We start from the raw sequence: 20,624 nt of genomic DNA, 5'->3' as shown, positions 1-20,624 counted from the left end.
GCATTCTTCTTTTTTGTTGTTGTTTGAGTCTAACAGAAACATCTGGAAATATTCCAGAAAACTACGTGTGAGAGAAAGACCTGGGGGAGCCAGTGAGTGAGATAAAAATACTATAGTGACAAGATTACTCGCTCTTGTAGTTGTGGTGGTGCATGTGCCAATGCTTCACGTCTTCCTCCTGGGCTGACACCACCTGCAGTATCTCATGGCCTTAGGACATGCTGCGGTGGGAAGGGCATCAGTCAGGTGGGCAGATGAACCCCACTGCTGTCCACTTCAGACACCCCACTCCAGCCACCCAGGACAAGCTAAGTCACCACCTCTCTGGATAGAATCTTTCCCTAGGACATGAGTCTTGGTATTTTCCTGGTGGTATGAATTGACATATTTACACCTTTCTGCAAGAAATACAGCCCAGGCTACCTTTTCTAACAGAGAAGGTCACTTTGTACATCTTCTCTGGCAAGCCTGCTCCAAAGTTCACATGTGCATTGACTGAGGTTGCCAGCTGGAACGGAAGAAGGCTCTCAATTTTATTTGTGTTAAATTTATGTAAAGGTGGTTTGGATGTGAGCCCAGATATGAATATACAATAGACCGAGTTTATAGGATTGTGACACAAAGTTCCAAGAGTTGTGGGGATGTCAAAAAATACTCAGCAATCAAGGTATGTGCTTACAATGTCAATACATTTTATCTCTTTAACTCCAAAACAGATTATGGAGATAACTGTGAGAGAAAGAAAAGCTCTCAGTTAAGCACTACCTTTGCATGGAAAGTTTTGGAAATTTAACTAGTTACTCATAGATAGAAATTCAGGCTTTCAGAAATAGAGGTTTTTAAAGGCAAAATAAAAATCTGACTTTCCTACCCAAGAAAATTAAAAAATGGCTTTAGAAAGAAAGCATTATTTCAGATGGAACTAGGATGTTGTGCAACATTGACAGGGAAACATAGGTGTGTGGCCCTTTATACACCTGTGTCTCCCCCTCAAAACGTTGCTACACACCTGTGTCTCCCTGCCAAAACACTGCGCACCATCCTAGTTCCATTCCATTCTATTGAAAAAAAGGGCATATAGCCTTTAAATACCTGTGAAGAAACCAGTCTAAGCCTTGGAAAAGCATAGGTGAGTGTGAAGAGCTACAGGATGACTGTTTGAAAGTACAGGGACCCAGGGAAACCCCAGGAAATAAGGCCAGAGAGACAGGTGGGAGCTACCATGGGGAAGACTGAGAAGCGAAGGCTAACGTAAGACAAAGTGTGGGGCCCTGGCTGTTTCTAAGCAGAGGACAAGGAAGAAAAAGCCCTTTGAGGAAGCTGATGCAATAGTACCAGAGACAGACTAGGACGCATTCAAATTCAGATGGTTACAGCAGAAATGGAACAGAAAAGGCAGGAGAAAGATTGCCGATATGCAATTTAAAGGCCTTTAAACTGACTGCATTGTGGGGACAAACAGGAATCAGGAGACATTCCAGAGTCCCAAATTCAGATAAGTAGGAAATGAAAGAATCAATGAGAGAAAAAGCAAAAGAGAAAAACATTTGCAAGGGCAGCTGCAAAGTGTGACTGTTTTCAGTTGTAGATGTTTAGGTAGTCCACATCATCCAGAAAGTATTTGGAAATTTGAGTCCAACCATTAGGTCAGATATGGGGCTGGCCAGAAATTTCAGGTGTTATCTAAGCCAAGAGACTAAGATCAAAAAGGTTATTCAAGGAGGAGAAATTCAGGGCAAAGGCAAAATCTTGGGAAATCCTGTATTTTGGTGTTGGAAGAGAAGCAGAAGTAAAAGAAAAGCAGTCAGAGAGATGGGGGAAAGTGCAGTGTTGTGAGATGTAGGGGAGCAGCGATTCTGATAGATGGCAAACAGCCTGCTATGCACAGAGTTGCACAAATGCTGAAGAAATGAGGGCCAAGTTATGGCCAATGGTTTGGAGCACCATAAGGATACTCTTGGCAGTGAGAGGAAAGAGAGAGAGATGAAATACTTATTGCAGGGTTAACAATGCCAAAGGAGGAATTCTTTTCCTCATGAACAAGAAAGACCTACAGAATCCATTTGACCCATGGAGGCCCACAACGGTTCCCCCAAAAGGAAAACAAATCCCTTCTGCTGGATATCCCAGGCACACCTGTAGTCATCAAATGAAAACAGAGCTCAGAGTACTTCTGAAGGGCTGCAGACATCATTGATGTCATCAAAGGTTATTCATGAGGGTGAAACAGGGAGAAGGGACTAAAATAGTAATCTCTTCTCTGTTATAATTCCAAGGTCCTTCCTGAAAACGTGCTCGTCACCACTGGGAATTCCTCCTACCACTGTTGTCCAGTCTGTCATACCCAGAAATGGGAGAAAGAGATAAGAAGACCTTGGGATACAAAAAAGAAGAGGGAAAGGGATAGAATGTTATGTCCAATCAGTTTAAAAATACTTATTTCCCAGTTGCCTTTCCCAATGAATGGATGCTACAAAAATCCATGTGTTTCCCCTTTCTTGGAAACGAACATAATGCTGCTATTTGGTTATACTACTTAGACTGATCTTCCTCTGGAGTAACCACCATGCTATTGGCTACGGCTTTGCTGTTCAAGCACAGGCTGGTTTACTTTCGGAGTGTGCTGAGCATATTTACAAGTACATGGGGAAAGAATGATTTTTTCTTAAAGTCATTCATGCTATTACCATCAAGTCTGTGACACTGAGATAGTGTCTTCCATGAGATTTCCAGAAACTCCACCCATCCAGATTTTTAGAAGATGGTGATTATAACACAGTCAACTCATTGCAAGGACATTCAGAAATGCTGGTTGGTTGAACACATGCTGAGCATTAGATGATATCTTTACTGTGGGCATGTGTGGTGCTTTTGAAATATTTGTGTCTACTCCTGAGGATGCAGATGTTATTGTTTACAGTCTAAATTTATTTTAAGGAACAAACCCTGCGGATGCACTTCCTGTGATACCTAGGCTTTGTTTCACATATTTGTCTTGTATTCATAAGACACTTCCACCTACAGCATCTCAGCAACACTGAATTACTGAGACAGGCAGGACAAGAAAAGCAGCACTGCTTCAAAAAGAAAGAAGGAGAAAAGGTGAAATAAAAGCTGCATTCAGGTAGTGTCTCTCCGCCAACCTTGAAGTAGGCATCCTGGTCTTTGTGTCACCTTGCCAAGATGCACTTGTTGACTTTCTCAGAGTGGCAGCATTAACTATGCCATAATTATGCCATTCATATAATTGTGACCTAGTCCATATGACCTATCTCCTGTCTCACAGATGGGAATGAATGGCAGAGGTGCAATTATAACCCTTGTCCCTAATTTTCACCAGAACACGTTTTCCTAGGGAGCCGGGAACACAGTCCCCTGATAATCAGGAATCCCCAGCTCGCGTTAATGAACTAGCACACACATCAGATATGATGCTAGGACAGTAGGAAAGGCAGGTGTGCCGTGGAGGACTGAACCAATACATCCTAATTATTAATCAGCTGTGTTCCCAGCCTCATGGACAAAGAAATTGGCATTGGAATAAAGGGTAAGGAAAATGCAAAACTTTTCCTGCGGGTGGTGGGGCGGAATTTTAATCAGTGATTAAAAAAGCAAAACAAAACAAAACCCTCAACCTTCTCTCAGCCTACTTAGTGAACCCCTTAGTGAAAATACAATTCTGAGCTACCCACTGTGGAAGGAAAGAAGCTGCTAGGGATGGATGTGACCAGATTTTTCTGGATGCAGAAATGCAGCTACTGCCTTTAGCTCCAGGGAGCAGCCTCCATAAGTCCTACCTGAAAGAGTGTCACTCAGCCCTTGAGCAGTTACCAAAATTTCCCCTTTAATCCTTTCTGTGGAACTTTACTGATCTCTTTTCCATATTGCCTACTGTGAACCACAGACTCTTCTCAGTGAAATATGTGGATTTTTTTTTTCACTTCTACTCTTCATATACCAGGTTTCCATGTCAATAGAAAGTGCCAGTTGTTTAGTTGAATTACACTGGTGCCTAGTGTGTGCAAAGCATTCTGTTGGGATTGTGAAGGGTGGAGACATACAGAAAACATAGCTACTGTCTTTGTGGAGTTCTACCAATGAGGAAACAAATGCTTACCGGGTATAGTTAGAATGGAGAACCTCCGGAGATGGGTGTTAATCCAGTTGTGCAAATACAGTGTTATGGGGGAGGGGGATGCAGACCATCAAATTAATTGGTATTTGTCATTTTTACTGGCTGCCATTTTTCCAAAAGAGTGGATCAATCGGAAATTTTAATTTTCTTTTATTTTAATTATCTTTTCTATAACAACATTTAACAAATAAGCGTATACTTTCTAATTTATTCAAGAATGGATAGACAAGGATGAACTAAGATAATAAAGAGAAAAGAGTAACAGCAGCTTCCTGGAACCCCAGCTATCGGGAGGCTGAGGCAGGAGGATTGTAAGTTTGATATAAATCTGGGCAACTTATACCCTTTCTCAAAATAAAATCTTAAAAACAACTGGAAATATAGCCCCATGGTAGAGCACTTGCCTAGCCTGAGTGAGATCCTGTGTTCAATTCCCAGTACTGAAAGATCTTTTTTTAAAAAGGTAAAATATCAATCTAATTTATCCATCTAAAACCAACACAACTCCTTACAAGACCAAGTGAGCTTAAATGCTACCAAGCTTGTGGAGTATGTGGGGGCCTTTTATTTTAGCATTAAAAGGCAGCGGAGCACAACAGACACTAGTATGGCAATATGTAAATCAATGGATGTGTAACTGATGTGATTCTGCAATCTGTGTATGGGGTGAAGGTGGGAGTTCATAACCCACTTGAATCAAAGTGTGGAATATGATATGTCAAGAAATTTGTAATGTTTTGAACAACCCACAATAAAAAATTAAAAAAATAATAAAAAAAATAAAATTTGAAAAAAAAATTATATTCTTTCTTTATTTTCGGGAGTTTCATGCTTTAAAAATGTTTACATTTATTTCATCACACTAAAATATTTACTCACATCTTATTTTTTTTCCACATTATTTCCCAGTTAGCTTGTATCCTGCATAATAGCTGCCTTGCACATAGTATCTACTGGTTGGAGAATCAGACAAGGATTTGGAATTGTGACTAGATTGGCCTTTGCCATCACAGTCTATTCTAAAGAAATTCAAGAACTTGAATAATGAGACATTTAGCATCCTCTTTCAGGCTGGGACTGGAAGCTGTCTTGGTGACATGCCAGTCCATCACAGAAGCTACAAGTAATCACCTCCAACCTGGCCTGGCTGCTTGTACAAAGTATCTACCCAGATAAAAACAAAATACTTTGCAGCATCTGTTTTTTCTCAAAAAACACTCCTCTGTCTCTCATAGGAACCCAGTGCCTGAGCGAACATTCCCTCTTAACCCTTACAGAACCACAGCAGAGAGTACCAGCATTAAAATTTGGGGAATAAGGAAGCTATACTTTCCTGAGATTAAGAAAATGAGCAGCACTTGGAAGGGAATACACCTTACTTCTGGGTCTGGAACTAAGTGCTGGATGCAGCTGGCATCTCATATGTCCTTTTAACCAGTTGTATAAATTCAACCCATGTGCTCCTTGGTTGTCAGGTTTTAAATAAATAGCGTATTTATATGTGCTTTGTGTTTTCAAGCTCCATCAACCAGAGGGACCAGAATTTAGATATTTCTCACCTGGGATTTCCATTTCTAAGTTAATGCAAATTTTGATTGAGTGGAAAATCACCACCAATTGGTTGGAAATTTTTGTGCACCATTTACACAAGGGCTTACTGAATCTGAACCAAAAGTTGAATAATTAAGTTCTCCCTCAGAAGTGGCTGGTTTATGTTTAAATTTTCATGTGAGGTAGTTCGTGGAGGAAGATGGCTATTTGAATAAAAAAATAAGCCAGCAACGTTTCATGAAAATTCTCTCATTCAAAAGGCACATTCCAAGTATGTCTTTGGCCACAAAGGTGGAAAGGTTCAGAAGGTGAGAACTTGGGCATTTGAGTTTTTCAAACCTCAGGGCTGTCATCACTAACATAGGTATGACAGGAAGATTAAGTGATATCATGTGCCCCTGTGCTTAGCAACATGGTGGGCACATATTGAGGACCCAGTGGTAAGAACCCTTCAACATCATTCCTTTCCAAACATTCTATTATTATTTAAATTAAAGGGGAATAAAACCACAATGACCAAATAAGATACAGCGATACAGACTTAGGCTTGAAAAGTAGGAAAAACATGTTGTAAGGCAAAAGTTCTCCCCAGTGAACTTGAACCTCTTTAAGCAACTGAGTGGACAGAAGCCAGAAGTTGGTGATTTTTCATCTGCTCATCCTAGAATTTAGTAGAGTTCTGAACAAATGCACTCCATTTCCTAAACTATCTGCAAAGACTCTGGATTATTTCAATCATAAGACAGTAGTTATTGACCTAGATATTAGACACACGCTAATCAAACACAGAATAGCAGGACAAACCTTTCTTTGAAGTGCTACATACTGCCAAATCACTGATTCTTACAATCAGGATTGATTACAAACATCCAATTAAGGGACATTTGGAACCTGATCTGAACACTGATTTTGTCTTTTTTTGGGGGGGTGGGGTGCTTAATTATCAGGCTTGATGGATACTTCAAGTGCAATTAGTTAAGTTTATTTTTTAGCCTCCTCTACATGGACATATGAGTTGGTGTGTGTGCTTCTTGCTGAAGCCTGTTATCATGCCCATGAATATTAAGTTTTATGCTGGAAAGAAAGGAGCTGAGAATATGCATGTCAACTGAAGGCATATGTCTCACTTGGATCAATTCTTAAGTACCTGCACCCCCAAAAGAAGGCTGGTTTGAAATGTCATACACATGTTGATTCAATTTGATAAAATATCAAATAACCTTCTCCTTTTAGCTTCTCATAAAGGTTGCTTCATTTAAATGACAGAAATGCCTAAGACAAAGTGACCTTGTCACACTCAAAATTTATCATGATCAAATGTGACTACTTAGACTAAAGAATAGCAAAAAAAAAAAAAAATAGTTTTATTAAACACATAGGATTCTGTTCAAATTAAATCAGTGCTAATGAAAAAAATCCAAAGGAAGAAAGTAGATAATAATCTGCTTGAGTAATAACCAAGGATGCTGCAAGTGGTAAGACATTGGCCAGCAGTTATCCAGAAGAGTTTATTCTTACCCACCCAATACTTGTTCAATTGAATTGAGCTTGGTGATAGCACTCCTAGCTTGCCCACAGAGCAAAGTCTTTCAAGATCAAAACCAGGAATGAAAAGATGAGGAAAAATATAAGGAAAGAGTTTTCTGGATTTGCCTTGCATATAAAGCAGGTAAAACATTTTGTCTATTTAAACATAATGGTGGTATATGAAACAAACACAAGGTATTCCTACAGTAGCCACTGAAATGAATTAGAAAATGCTTCAGTAGGACTCTGCTCTTTTGTCAAAAGGGGAACAGTATATGTTTTTCTTTTCAACTCCAAAAACAAAACAAAACAAAACAAAAACTCACAGTTTCCATTCAGAGCATAGCACACACAGACTCCTAAGACTATGGTTGAGTTTTGTTCAATTTTGAAATTCATACAAATGCAATCACACAAGTTAGGCTTGCCCCGAAGGGTAAAGGTTAGTGACTAAAGTAGACTCCCCTGGTTTTTTTGGAAGATGGAAAAGTCTGCTTCTGTATTGGTTACATGCATTTGCTTACCTTTCAATTTTATATCAACTTGTACATTTAGGTTGTATATTTTATATATATATATATTTTTTTTCTAAATATATTATACTTTAATCATAAGTACATGCATTATTAGAAAATGAAGAAATAGTTTGTCTTAAACTACCCAATGTTTGCCATAAAACAAAGAGGTTTTTTTTAGAAAAATTCTAAGTGATGCTCTAAAATATATGACTAAAGTGAGACGCTTGCCTTCAACACAAAATCCAAAAACTTCAAAAATCAAGATAAACAGTATTTTAATGCAACATCTAAAAAATAAAAGTAGTACAAAAATCCTCATGCCGAACAAAAGAAGGGGGAGAAAGGGTCAAATTGGAAAATATTACTCAAAGAAACAACAACAAAAAGGAATGCGTAGCCTCAAAATGACCAATTAAATAACTATGTGACCATTGTAAAATGAAACTTGAAGGAATAATCAGATTTGAGAAACTAACAGCAGATTAATTTTCATTCAGTGGCTTTATATTCCATGAAAATGAAGAAGATTAGTAGTATTTTAATGTTTGTGATAATTTAGGCAATTTGAAAAGTAGCATTAAGAAACAATGTGTGATTTATTTTGATAAAATTCCCAAACTTGACTATCATCTCTATTTAATTATAATTTCTCTGTGATTAGACTTCATTTGAAGTTACAAGAGTGAAATTTTCCTTTGAATACGCTGAATTAAGAAAAACACACCTATTATTGGTCTACACAAAGATGAGATTATAAATCTTAAATTATGGAAAGAAAAGCATCTACACTATGCTATTAACTAACACTGTCAAATCATATTGAAGTCAGAGTCTTGTCGATAGAAAAAAAACATAATAATGGTTATTTTTAGGTTATTTTAAAAAAACATTATTAAGTTTTTTTACTTACCTTTTTTGACTTTTTAAAAAAAAAATTTGGAGCTTCACATTCATTTTCTTAATGTTTTTAACCCAATGTCTGTGAAATTTTTATTGCTCCCCAGATGACGACATATGATCTGAATGTAACCACACACCTCTTTGCTCAGCAGTATTTGTCACAAACCATTATAAATTATCATGCTGATAGTTTGCATGGCTGGGAAACCGGAAAAGTTTCATAAATTCTAACTACTGTATCAATGACATTCTTGTTTATTATACAGATATAAAGTTTTATGAGAATCAAGATGTCTGCCTCACCACTGAAGAAAACTTTAGTGAAGTAAGAGCTAACGAGTTCCATGTAAATACTGGAAGCCATCTACAGTGTACCATGAATATTTCTTTCTGAGAAACACTCAGTTGTTCCGCATTTTTCTTTCTTTTGGACTTATCACAGTACTTTCACACTTCTCGAGCATGCAGGATTTTGCTGATACAAAAAACAGAAATCATCCATGTCTTCCCTGAACATTCTCTAGTGCTTTCTTGTACGTCAACAAAACAATATCTATAGAAATCCTCACCCTAGTTTGGCCCTGTGGACAGATGCTCTGTTGTTCTACTGATTGATTGACTAACAGCACACCTTGTTCAATAAAAAAACTGAAGGGGTCACATTATCATGGTTTTGATGTTTATTTAGGATGAGCCTGATTAAGTGGTGGCATCAACACCAACTGTTGTATTTTCAAACTATCCTACATAACTCACACGTTTACTTCTGCTGAGGAAATGTCCCACCTTCATAGCCACCATGAACATTTAACACTCATTTTGTAAAGTAGGGCTTATAGTTTAACTATGAACTGGGTTGGTCTTAACACTATTCACATGAAAAACTCTAACTATACACTATACTGTTGAAGTCACGAAAAGATTTTTTTTCATAATTATAACCCAAACAATAAATTTTTAAATAAAAATATTTTTCTTCCAGAACTATTCAGCTAGTCTATTTAATAATGTTAGCCATTCTACACCCTGGGAAAGAAAATCACTTATTTGTATCTCAAGGATGTTTCTCAATAAGGAAATGTGCTAAGAAATTGATTTCTTGAGCTTTCTCACAGTGAAAGTTGACTGAACAAATACTGACAATTTCAAGAGAAAATGAAGAGTGTATTCTATGGCAATCATCCCATTAATGGATCAATATATTCAGCTTGACATATGCTTAGTTTCACATTTTCAAATGCTCTAACAATAACCAAGTTGTTAAAGACATCATAGTAATGATGAAAACTGATTTGGTGGACGGCTTTTCACTTTTCAAAGAATTTTTGTATCTGTTACTTCATTTTATCCTACCAGTAAAGTAGTGACATCAGTACTGCAAGTACTCTCTGCTACTATTAGACATATACTGTAGCTGCAACAGGGTAAAATATTAAACATCTCAAATAAGATAAACAGCTTCTTCTTAATAGGAGTGGTAACTAAAAGCTTACCAGCTCTCTAAATGTGGCTCTCTAAATGTGATATACTGAGTCAAGTTTTGTGTCACTGCGCATTTATTTTTGTAAATCACCTAATTTACACTACAAACAAATTCCAAATCAAAAACAACAAAACACCCCAATAAAATAAAAGGGGAAAACAAAGGCTATGTTTTGTGGCATCTAAAATAAACATTGGACTCTATAAACTTGTCACTTAAAGAGGTTCTGTTATTTTCATTTTTTCTATGGAATTTTAATCACCTGTAAATTTGAAAGCTGTGATACTTCTCACAGTCTTACAAAAGGAGGTAAGTTTGGGGCCACATTTGAAGAATCTCAACTGCAACCTCAACAATGACCAGGAGTCATGTGGATCCGCTTGGAAAGACAGTGGAGGTAATGCCTAAAGTCAGTCTTCCTATATCCTCTTGGAATTTTTCTTGACTAAAAAGATCAGGTAGTTATACTTCAAAATATGACACAAAACATTTTCCATGAGCATAATCTCTATTGACTTCATCAGACTAAATGTATCCATCTTTCACCCCTGGCCAGGAGATGGCAGCTTCACAGAAAGCAGAGCCTCAGTTAGGACGACTAAGAAACCACTCTACTCCACAGCAAGCAAACAAATAAAACCTCACAAAAAAACAAAACACAAAGCAAACCTCATCATCATTCGATTGTTATAGAAACAATCTTCTTAGTTATGTTACATTCTCTAAAACCTTGTTGATATCATTAAAATTGTCTTTCTATAAATTACCATCATCCTTCATGTTATCTTTAAAATGAAAACAATGATCCTCCAATCTCACCCTCTCCTGTCCCATATGACAAATCATGATTTATGGTTTACTGTGCACCAGACACTGTTGTAAGCACTTTACATAATTAACTCATGCAACTGGCTTGCCTTCTATAACTTCTATCCCAGTTATGTGCTGGACCTGGTTTGCACTAGGTCACGAGAACCAGTTGTGAATGTCTCTTTTCAAGTGTGTGTATGATGACATCACATGAGGAGTTCACATGGTGGGAATTTAGACCATGGAAAGAAGCAAATGTTATAACTCAGAATTTGAGTCAACTCTTTCCAAGAGCCAAGTGCTAAACATTTACCAGCACACCACTGCTTATAACTAGTGATTATTTTAAATTCTTTATTATACTATTACACATATACATGGCCATAATTTCTTGAGTTGGAATTAGTAAACATAAGTTTATTGAAATCTAGTAGCACCTCATTTTTTTTGGTTTTACCCAATTTTCTTAAAAATATGTTTTACCAGAATTTCTTAAAAATATCTCCTGTAGCAGTTAAAGCATTGTCAAAAAGCAAAAATTAATTAATTAAAATAGAAGACAAGTCTCCAGGTTGTATATGCGGTTGACAAAGGGGTATAACTCAGTGGTAGAGTGCTTTCCTAACATGTGTGAGGCCCTGGGTTCAATCTCAAGCAACACACACATACACACACAGAATTCGTGGAAAAGAAAAAGAAAATACGACGGACCCCCTGTTTCCTAGTAGTCATTGGAACACTCTATTAATGGCAATTTCCACACAAAATTGAAAAATCAACACAAGGCCCAGAAGCATTTTTGAATCACAGAATAAAGATTAAATTGGAATCAGCATAATTTTATTGCATTGTAATATATGCTGATTATTTAGAAACCGATTATCAGTCTATGCTTGTATACTAATTCTCCAGACACCAAATTGTTGAATTAACCAGATGACCTAATTTCCTTGACTACAGAGAGTTTACTCTACCAACTCAACAGGTTGCTGGATACTTCCTACAGGTGGGAATATTTTCACATTATTCTATTCTTTCCTAAAATGAAGTATGTGCAGATAGAATATTTTAATAATGAATATGCCTCCATGATAATGTTTGTGTTCAATGAAGTAGTAGCTTATAGACACTGTTATATGATTAAATCAAAGTGACCCATTTTAAAACTTGCAAAAACAAGTCCATGAGGAATATTTTAGAATTGAGATTTAAAGAAATTATTTTCCTCTGATAATACTGCTCATATATACACATATAAACTTCATAAGATCGCTATGCAGGTTCAAGTTTCTGGGGACTACACCATGTTTAGTGTAGCAGAATGGAATTACATGGACAAGATGGACAGCTGGTGTGCTGAACAACAAGAGAGACTAGCAAAAATGGATCTGAGTGGACTTACACATGCAATGTGAAAACATAATTTCCATACTGTGGAAAGCAACATCAACACACTAGTATTTTCAAATAAAGTGAAAAAGTATAATTTGGGCTTCTCTATAGAAAAGTGTATTTGTAATAGCAAAATATGACAAAGTGATGCTTAATAATTTAACAATAGAAGGAGAGAGGATAATAGATGAAAAATAGGTATATTTGGGTTCTCATTATATTCAATGTACCTTAATTATTTTCTAGCATTTTTCATGAAGTCTTTCAGTCATTAATCTACCATTTTTTAAAAACCCTCATTTTATTGATCCTATACACTTTGACTTTGATTCAATGACAATTTGCTTTTTTCCATGTCAAATTCAATAAGAAAATACAGTTCTTACATTGTATCAAGTGTCACAAATTCGTTTTAAAAATATGCAACCCCCACCATCTGTGGATAATGTGTTCTGTGACCCATGATGTTTAATAAAAATGTAAGCAGAAGTTTGGCTTTCTAGTTCTCCAAGTCCTTTCCAGAAAGAAAAGATTCACACATACACATTTCTTAAAAGATTTCCAAAAACAAAAGTGTTAACAGGAAATAGTATGAGCGATTAGACGTTTAAACATCATCTTTCTAGTTTTAGGAACTCAGAAACGTAATTTAGTTTCTATACCATAGACAAATGATCTGGCCTAGATTGGAATCCCTTCTGGATCCATTTATATCCTACATTTTACTGCACAGGATTTCCCCCGTGGACATGCAAGACCACTAGATGGTGCTGTGGTGCCCTGTTCAAACACGTTTTCACTCACTTGCAGTCTCTGTCCTCCAAATCGAAGTGAGGGTTGAAGTTGATCATAATTCTCTGGTATTGGTCCGGTGCCTGAATCAGCCATTCACATTTTTCACTCGGGTGATAAGAATGAGGATAACCGGGAGATGTAAGGTACCCCGGGCTTTCAATTTTTATAGTACCGCCACATTTATCTGTAATAAATATAACATTTTAGTAGAGCTCTCCCTGACAATCAGTTAGGTATTTTAGTTTTATATATACATTAACAGTTAATAAACATTCCATAACTTTTTCAAGGGAACTCCAAGAGGTCCCCACAAGTCCTCAGGTGGCCCTGAGAGCAACACTCCACTAAGGAACACTCTTTGATCTCAGGGAGGTTGGCTCCAGCAGAAGCAAATTGAGATTTGAGAATACTCTCTCCACCCCCAAAGTTTCTGCCCAAGAAAAAGGTCTTCTAGCATTAAAAACATTAAATCCCCTCAATTGATGTTAACATGGTCCCCTGGGAGCTTCTGCTAGACCTAATTATCCCCCAAGAAGTGTAATCACATTAAGTAGCAAGTTCTAAGTGGAAGGTGACTAAAAGAAGCTGTTCGACCCCTTGTGTTGCTTTTTGATGATAAGCCTGGTCTATGTCATTGATCAGTGGGGATTGTCCTCCAATACTTTGATTGGCTTAAAGCCAAACCCCTTTTTGTTGTTGTTTTATCAGCCCATAAATCTGAGTGATTTTGAGTTATCTCTCCTCCTGAGATCCAAATCAACAGAGAACAAAGTATAGTTGGTGAAGCAGAAATAATTCTGCTTTACTTCTCCAAGTTGCTCAGGCTTGGAGGCCAGATCAAAGCAATGGGGCAGAAAGAAAAATAAATAGCCACAAAGCATTAATTCTAATTACCTAAATGTTGGAGGAGGAAAAAATCCCCACCACACTGATGTCTGTGGCTCACATAGAATGAGCCACATTCTCATTTCTGGAAAAGGTGAGCTAACTAGTTTTGAGTCCTCATTTAAAAAAAAAAATGCTGAAGTGATTCACTGAGAGCCAAATAAACCAGTCTCTGGGTTGGTTTATTGTTCAGCGTAGATCCCTATTGTCACTTTTTATGATGAATTTCATACTGGAGAGCCTCGGCCTGGAATGCTGCCACATTTATTGATGCTTAATTTTAAGCAATAAAAATTTGGTGCATAAACTATGTAAGAGGAACAGGTATGAAAGCAGTGAAATATATAAGCCTATCAATCACAAATATTCAGTAATGGTATATATAGATTTTAATATTGCATCTAATAGATTCCCTGTGGAAAGAGAATGGCATTCTTTGCTCTCAGCATGAATTTATAAATCTACAGAATTTTATTACAGGAAAACCAGGTCAAATGGAAATGAAAGATGAAGTGCACATCAAAAATGCATAAAGCTACATGCATTACAGAAGTCATTTCCCATAAATTAAAAAGAAGACAATATAAATTATATTGTTTTCTTCATTTGCTAGATGTTTCTGACTTTGTTTCTTAGATTGGGGATAGTCTTATACTGGTTTCCTTTGCATTGGCTTTTAAAAGCTTTAGGTTTGCCAAGAAGAAATGATGTTGCAACTGGCATTCAGAATCTCAGCTAATGATCATACTGGACTCTGTTACGTGATTCTACTGAGACTCGTGCATTATTTTAAATGTGCAGAAAACTTGTAAAGTGAACCTGTCTCATTAAGTCTCCTCCAGCTCTGTACAAACATCATGGCAGTGTCTGGCATCTGTTAGAAGAGTGACATAAAACAGCACTGCTTCTAGTCACTCGACAGAGTCACTTCAGAAGACATTTAGGTGGACTTGGTACCACACCAGAGCTCTTTAATCTGTGACTTCTGAGAAAGTGACAGTGTAATAAGATAATGTGGACTGCTAGACTCCCTGGCTCTGTTAAATCTCTCTAACAGTTGATTAAGAAAGAGCAATTTCTAATGACTGTAGACCATTAGTCCTAAATAAGGTTAATGAATTAATTTAGCAGTCACTGGTACTCGGAGGAGGTGGACATGGCTTTAGGAGGACTGCTAACTTATTGAGGCATTTACTGGCTCTGGTCACTTCAAGCAGAGCAATATGGCTTTAGCTAGTCAAGCTCACTGACTGAAGCCCAGATTCTCAGCATTCCCCAGATTTCTGCTAAGGAAATTAAGAAGTGTGTGTGTGTGTGTGTGTGTGTGTGTGTGTGTGTAGTTCAGAATGTAAAATCTCTTTGAGCTAGCTTTCAAATCCATCTTGTGAACCACCCCCACTATAAATGTAATATCAGGAGTTGTGTAGGATATAGGGTAGATTGCTATAATTTTAAAAGTTTAACCATTGAGCTCGTTCAGTTGGAAGGGAATGTTATTTTATTCCCTCCACATTATACAAAGATGCTACGAACTCAGGTTCATTAATAAATCGAACTCCACATTCACAATTTTTTGAGTGTTTGCTTCCCTGCCAGATTACACAAAGATGCCTCCAACTTAGGTTCATTAATAAATTGAGCTCCATCCACTTTCACTTTTTTTTTTTTTTTGATTATCTATTAGAACACTGCTTGTTACCTCTGGGTGCAGGGGGAATCTATTGCTTAAATCACAAAATCTCAAGGAAAAAGCACATTAGAGAGATTAACTTCCATCATAAAGACGTGATTTAAATTCCTCTTGCTATGAGCCTCTCCACTTGCAGTCTCTTATTAAAACAATATACTATAGTAAGTAGCGGATGTTCTTTGCTTCTAATTACTTTGATTGAAATCTAAGCCAGACAAAAGTAAATATTTGATCATTAGTTAATAATAATTGCTGAAGATTTACTGTAAAGATATTTCATGCTCTCTCTCTCTCTCTCTCACCTACTTTGCAGTGTAAATCGAACATGCTTACAACCAGATCATATTTTAAAACATATTATTTAGGTTACATGGTACTGCTTATACCCTAGTCTTTCATTTACTTAACAGTGAGTGGTTTTAAAAGCGAAGTGAAAGCGGCAACTAGGTTGGGGATTTTCAGATATGCTGGTGACTTACACTGTATATATCAAATTCCTTTATTGACACTATGTAACTTTCATTCATACTGCGGATGGACCAGGGACGATTTACAAAGGCGGGGGAGTTCCAGCAACAGACAAGACAAACCGCTATTTCTTGCAGTCGCCCACCAGAGGAAACAGTTTAAGGAAACTGAAAGAGAACCAGGAAGTTCTCCGGGAAAAGTGTTCATTAACTTTCAACAGCTATCAGATTTTTGAAAGGAGTCTCATTTAATTGCCTTTGGGAGGAAACATTATTAAGATAATTGGTGTGCTGATCTGGGAAGGTAGGCAGCTCTGCCTACCTCCAGCTCTGCAGGAAAACCCCCACAGCCAAACAACCAAGTTCAGGAGGGAGCCAGAGGACCTGGAATCCTCCTGCCCTAAACCGACTGATCTTATTTCTTTATTTCTCCGCCCAGATAAAAGTTTCCTACGCCCGGGAGGTGGTTATTCCTGGACGCTCGCAGCAGCTCTGCGTGAGTCGCGTAGTTGAGGCGGGAAGCCGAATCCAGGCAGGACGCGGGCAGCTGGGAAGCCCGGGGCACCGCGCTGTCACACGCGCCTCCGCCTGTCACTTACCGTTGCGAAAAGCGCTGGACAGGGCGAGGGCGAGGGCAAGCGCTGCGCAGAGGAGCGGCAGCCCCCTCTCCATCCTCCCTTCGCCGGATCCCCAGGCAAACGCGGGAGAACGAGAACGTGCAGGGGAAAACACAGCAAAGAGGGGAATCTAAACAATCCGAAGCGCTCCCACTCCTCCTAGAGCCGTAAAATCCTCAGTCCGTCTTGGGGAAAGGAAAGCAGCGAGGCAATGCCTTGATTCGAGAGAAACGCGTCTCTTTTTGTGTCTCAAGTCGCCTGCATCCTGTCATTTAGCTCCGGTTTCCTCTCCCTTTTCCCACACTTGTTCCTCTTCCAGGAGCCACTGCCCGGGCCATGTCTCAAAAAAAAAAAAAATAGAGCTGGGAGGGGCAGGAAGGAGGGAGGTAGGGCGACGTACACCAAGCCANCAGACCGCCCCGCCGGGCGAAGCCCGGCTTCAGCCTCACTCTGCCTCCCTGCCCGGCAACGAGCTCCCGGCTGGGGGGTCAATAGCGCCCGGGTGCCCCCCGCGTGCTGCGGACTTCATTGTTCCCCGAGATCTGGAGCTCTTCTCTCTGGGTCAGAGGGTGGGAGGTGTTGGACTTTTTAACTAGGGGGCAGCCGCCGCCAGGCACTGTCCAGCCTTGCTTGTTTCAGAGCCCAGGAGCTCCAGGGAATTGGAAATCAGGAATCCGGTGGCCCTTTTCTGTGCATCCCAAGGGAGGGAGAAGAGTGACAGAGAGAGGTGATCTTTACAGGGCCCTCACAGAGCCTTCTCCCGGCCACAGGCAATTACATATGCTGGCCTCAAAGCTCTGGCCCACCGCCCTCCCACTGCTGCGCGTCCTCAGTTGCTGCTGGACGCCCCCCAGTTCCATCCCCGAGGGCTTTCCGGGAACTGCTGCTGGAGGCGTATGCGGATATGAATAACAAGGATAATTCAGGGAACAAACAGGTTGTGGGCACTGATCAGGCACTAACAGGGCTAAATGCCCACGGACCCCCCTCTGAAGGAGTTTTGGGGAGGTGAAAAGGTCATAGGTCTTCTGGGAAATGGCGTTTATGTACACACCTCTAAAGCAAAGCCTACATCCTACCTGGTGCAAAGAGCTGGCAAAGGTGATTTAGGAATGTTGGCAAGGAGACTGGTCAAAGGTTTTGGCGGATGAACTAGGGTCATGCAGGGAGAAAGGACGCCCAAGGCGCGCAGGCCTCTGGGCAGGCTCTCGCCTATCGCGGCTGGGCGTGGTGACGCGTGCCCTTCAGGGGGCTGGAGGGCTCGGGGCGGTGCCGAGTTGCACTCTTGGCGTTCGCACTCGCCGCTCATCTGCTGCGGGTCGAGCCTTCTTTCTCTAGTGCCCGAGTCCCTGATACCCAGCCGCCAACCTGCAAAGCTGGAGACTCAGCCCTCTGGGCGCCACGAGCCTGTCCAGTCCCCGAGCGCCTCCTTTCCCTCAGCACTTTCCTCCTCAACAGCTTTCACTCCCGGGAGGCGCGGTGGGAAGGGCTTATAGAAAGGCCGGGGGTCAAAAGCCCCGGGCGAGCGGAAGGGATCGTGGAGGGGCCGAGGGCAGCCCTGGGCTGGAGCTGGAGGGCTAACTGGAAGCAAGGCGGGGACGCCAGCCGCGCCCAGCACAGACCCAGGGGAGCCAGCGCCGCGGAGTAAAGCCCGGGCGCCTGGTTACGACCCGCACACACAACAGCCTTCTGGCCGTCCTGCTTAACCTGGTGCAGCCCCGCCCGTTCCAGCTGTGCGGGTCGAGGGCATCGTCACATTTAGGGTGACCCGAGCGACCTAAGTCCTTGGCTTGGAGGAACGGGCGCCTCTCTGGACCTGGCAGGTTGACAGTGAAGGGGAACCGGGCGGGAGCAGCGGCCAGGGCGTCTGCGAGTCACAGATACTCGCTCTCTTCCAGCTGGTACGCGCTCGCGCCTGGCGCGCTCGCTGGGGGAGACAGTTTCCTCCGGTCTGTGACTGGATGGGGTGAGCGAGTGGGCACAAGCGGGAGACTTGAGCTGCGTTGTTTTTAGAAAACTGCCTCCAATCTCTCTTCCCTTTTCCTTGCTGAGTGTGCATTTCCCAGCCTAGACCTGCTAGGTCAACAAATACATCCACGGACCGCGCACCCCGGGAGGGACAGACCCCCAGCCCTAACATCCTCTGACCTCGCCCCTCTGGCTTCCTCCCGCTGTTCCCAAGGAAGGGCTGGCTGCTCCCGCGGGTTACCTCTCAGAAAACGCCTGTCTTTCCCACTCCCCAGCTGAACACTTTTGCCAGTCTTTCTGCAACCAACTAATAAGACATACACTATGTACTTTCCGAGAGGTATATTTAAATTCTTCCTCTGATTGTCTGGTCTTAAGTTATCTGCGGCTTTCCTGGACGCTTTGGTTTCCACACACAGTAATGAAACCCTACAACACTGATTGATAATTGCTGGCTTGTTGCGTTGGTACAGAGCAAATTGTCCTTGCTTACATCTTTCTTTTGCTGTTGGATTCCAGTAACTGGTGAAAAGGGTCAGTTTTAGATTTCTGTAATTCCCCAGCAAGGGAGACAGGCCGACTTTACATAAGAATAAGTGATAGACAAAGGAAGAATTTGGCAGTATACCCAAATTAAATTTATTTTGGTCTCCCCAAAACATCACTTCTTTTTAATATCACCGTTCCTCATATTAGATAGAACCCAGTTTCATTGAAGGGAAGATTGATCTACCCCTCTCCCCCACAGTGCCCAGCAGAGGTCCTTAGTGGTGAATACCCAGCCTTATTGCCTCCAGTTCAGGGGCTGCTACAGAAGTAAGGCACATCTTAGGAGGGCTGGAATGCTGGTCCTTTATAAGAATGGGCTGGATGGTAAATGCTCTCTTTCTTTCATCAAGTTCTCATTGATTTGTCAGAAATAAGATGAGATCCATTGCTCCCAGAAGGCCACTTGAGCCACTAACTTCCTCAAAGTACTTCAGATTGATGCAATATGGAGATTTATGTTGGTAGCTCAAAAGTGAATCAAGTATAGTCAAATTTTTGTTTGTCTGCTTTAAAAACGAAGCTCAGGCATTTCAGAAAAACAGTACAGTAACATATTTTTAGGAGGAGCTAACCAACATTTGAAATGAAGGAATAGAAGAAGTGAAACTAGGAAAAGGAAAAAAAAATGGCCCTTCTGTCTTCTTTTATAATGCAAAAGGTGTCTTTTGAGGTCTCACAGTTATCTCTTTAATTTGTATTAGTAGAGAAGGAAGAAAATAAACATAAATCTTTCATTTCTGATTCTTCATTTTTAGACTTTTAAAACTTATCTTCAAAAGTCTTCAAACACTGAACAAAAAAAACACTACCATCTAAAATTTTAAAACAAATGTGAAGTTGTTGTAATACAGTGTGTTCAATAACAAGAGGAAGGAAGGAAGATAATGCTAAATTTTGTATCATGTTGGTGGGTTCAAAATGTTGGTGGCAGAAGTTAAGGCTAGGTTTTTAAAACAGTATACTATTTGGAAGAATTAGATTATTCTGCTTTTATTGACCTTTAAATTAGAAAAACTAAAATAATAGTAACAGAAACAGCAAGGCACTAAAAATATCATTAGAGACAACATATTCTGATTTTCTAAAGGATTATCTTTTTGTAGAATGATCTTTAAATGTAAGTTGAGCAGTTAAAAATAGGGTAGTGGCTACTCTCTTAAAATTTAACCATAGTTTTATGTAAATTGAGAACTAAATTTTAAGGAGTCTTGAAAGAAGTTAATAAAATAATTTTTAAAAATATCAAATGAAGTCTTCAAAAGCACAGTTAAGAAAATTTATCCTAAAATAATTTAATTTTGTTGTATTTTTATTAGATGAGTCTGGCTATTGTGTAG

General features: G+C 39.8%; 1 protein-coding gene across 2 annotated transcripts in view; it reads right to left on the bottom strand.

Annotated features, from left to right (window-relative positions):
- The window catches only part of Nrp1 (neuropilin 1), a 140,425-nt gene extending 123,251 nt beyond the window's left edge, over nt 1-17,174 (bottom strand). For both annotated transcript variants that reach the window (XM_015483466.2, XM_015483467.2), the window contains exons 1-2: nt 16,753-17,174; nt 13,121-13,295 (exon numbers count right to left, since the gene is read on the bottom strand). In XM_015483466.2, coding sequence (XP_015338952.1) covers nt 13,121-13,295; nt 16,753-16,825 — 248 coding nt within the window. In that variant the 5' untranslated portion in view covers nt 16,826-17,174. The remainder of the gene's footprint in view (nt 1-13,120; nt 13,296-16,752) is intronic.
- Nucleotides 17,175-20,624: the final 3,450 nt, after the last annotated feature.

This window comes from Marmota marmota, unplaced genomic scaffold (genome assembly GCF_001458135.2).
Source record: "Marmota marmota marmota unplaced genomic scaffold, marMar, whole genome shotgun sequence".
NCBI lineage: Eukaryota > Metazoa > Chordata > Mammalia > Rodentia > Sciuridae > Marmota > Marmota marmota.
Note: the sequence above shows the minus strand (reverse complement) of the source record. Positions and strands in the feature narration are given on the sequence as shown.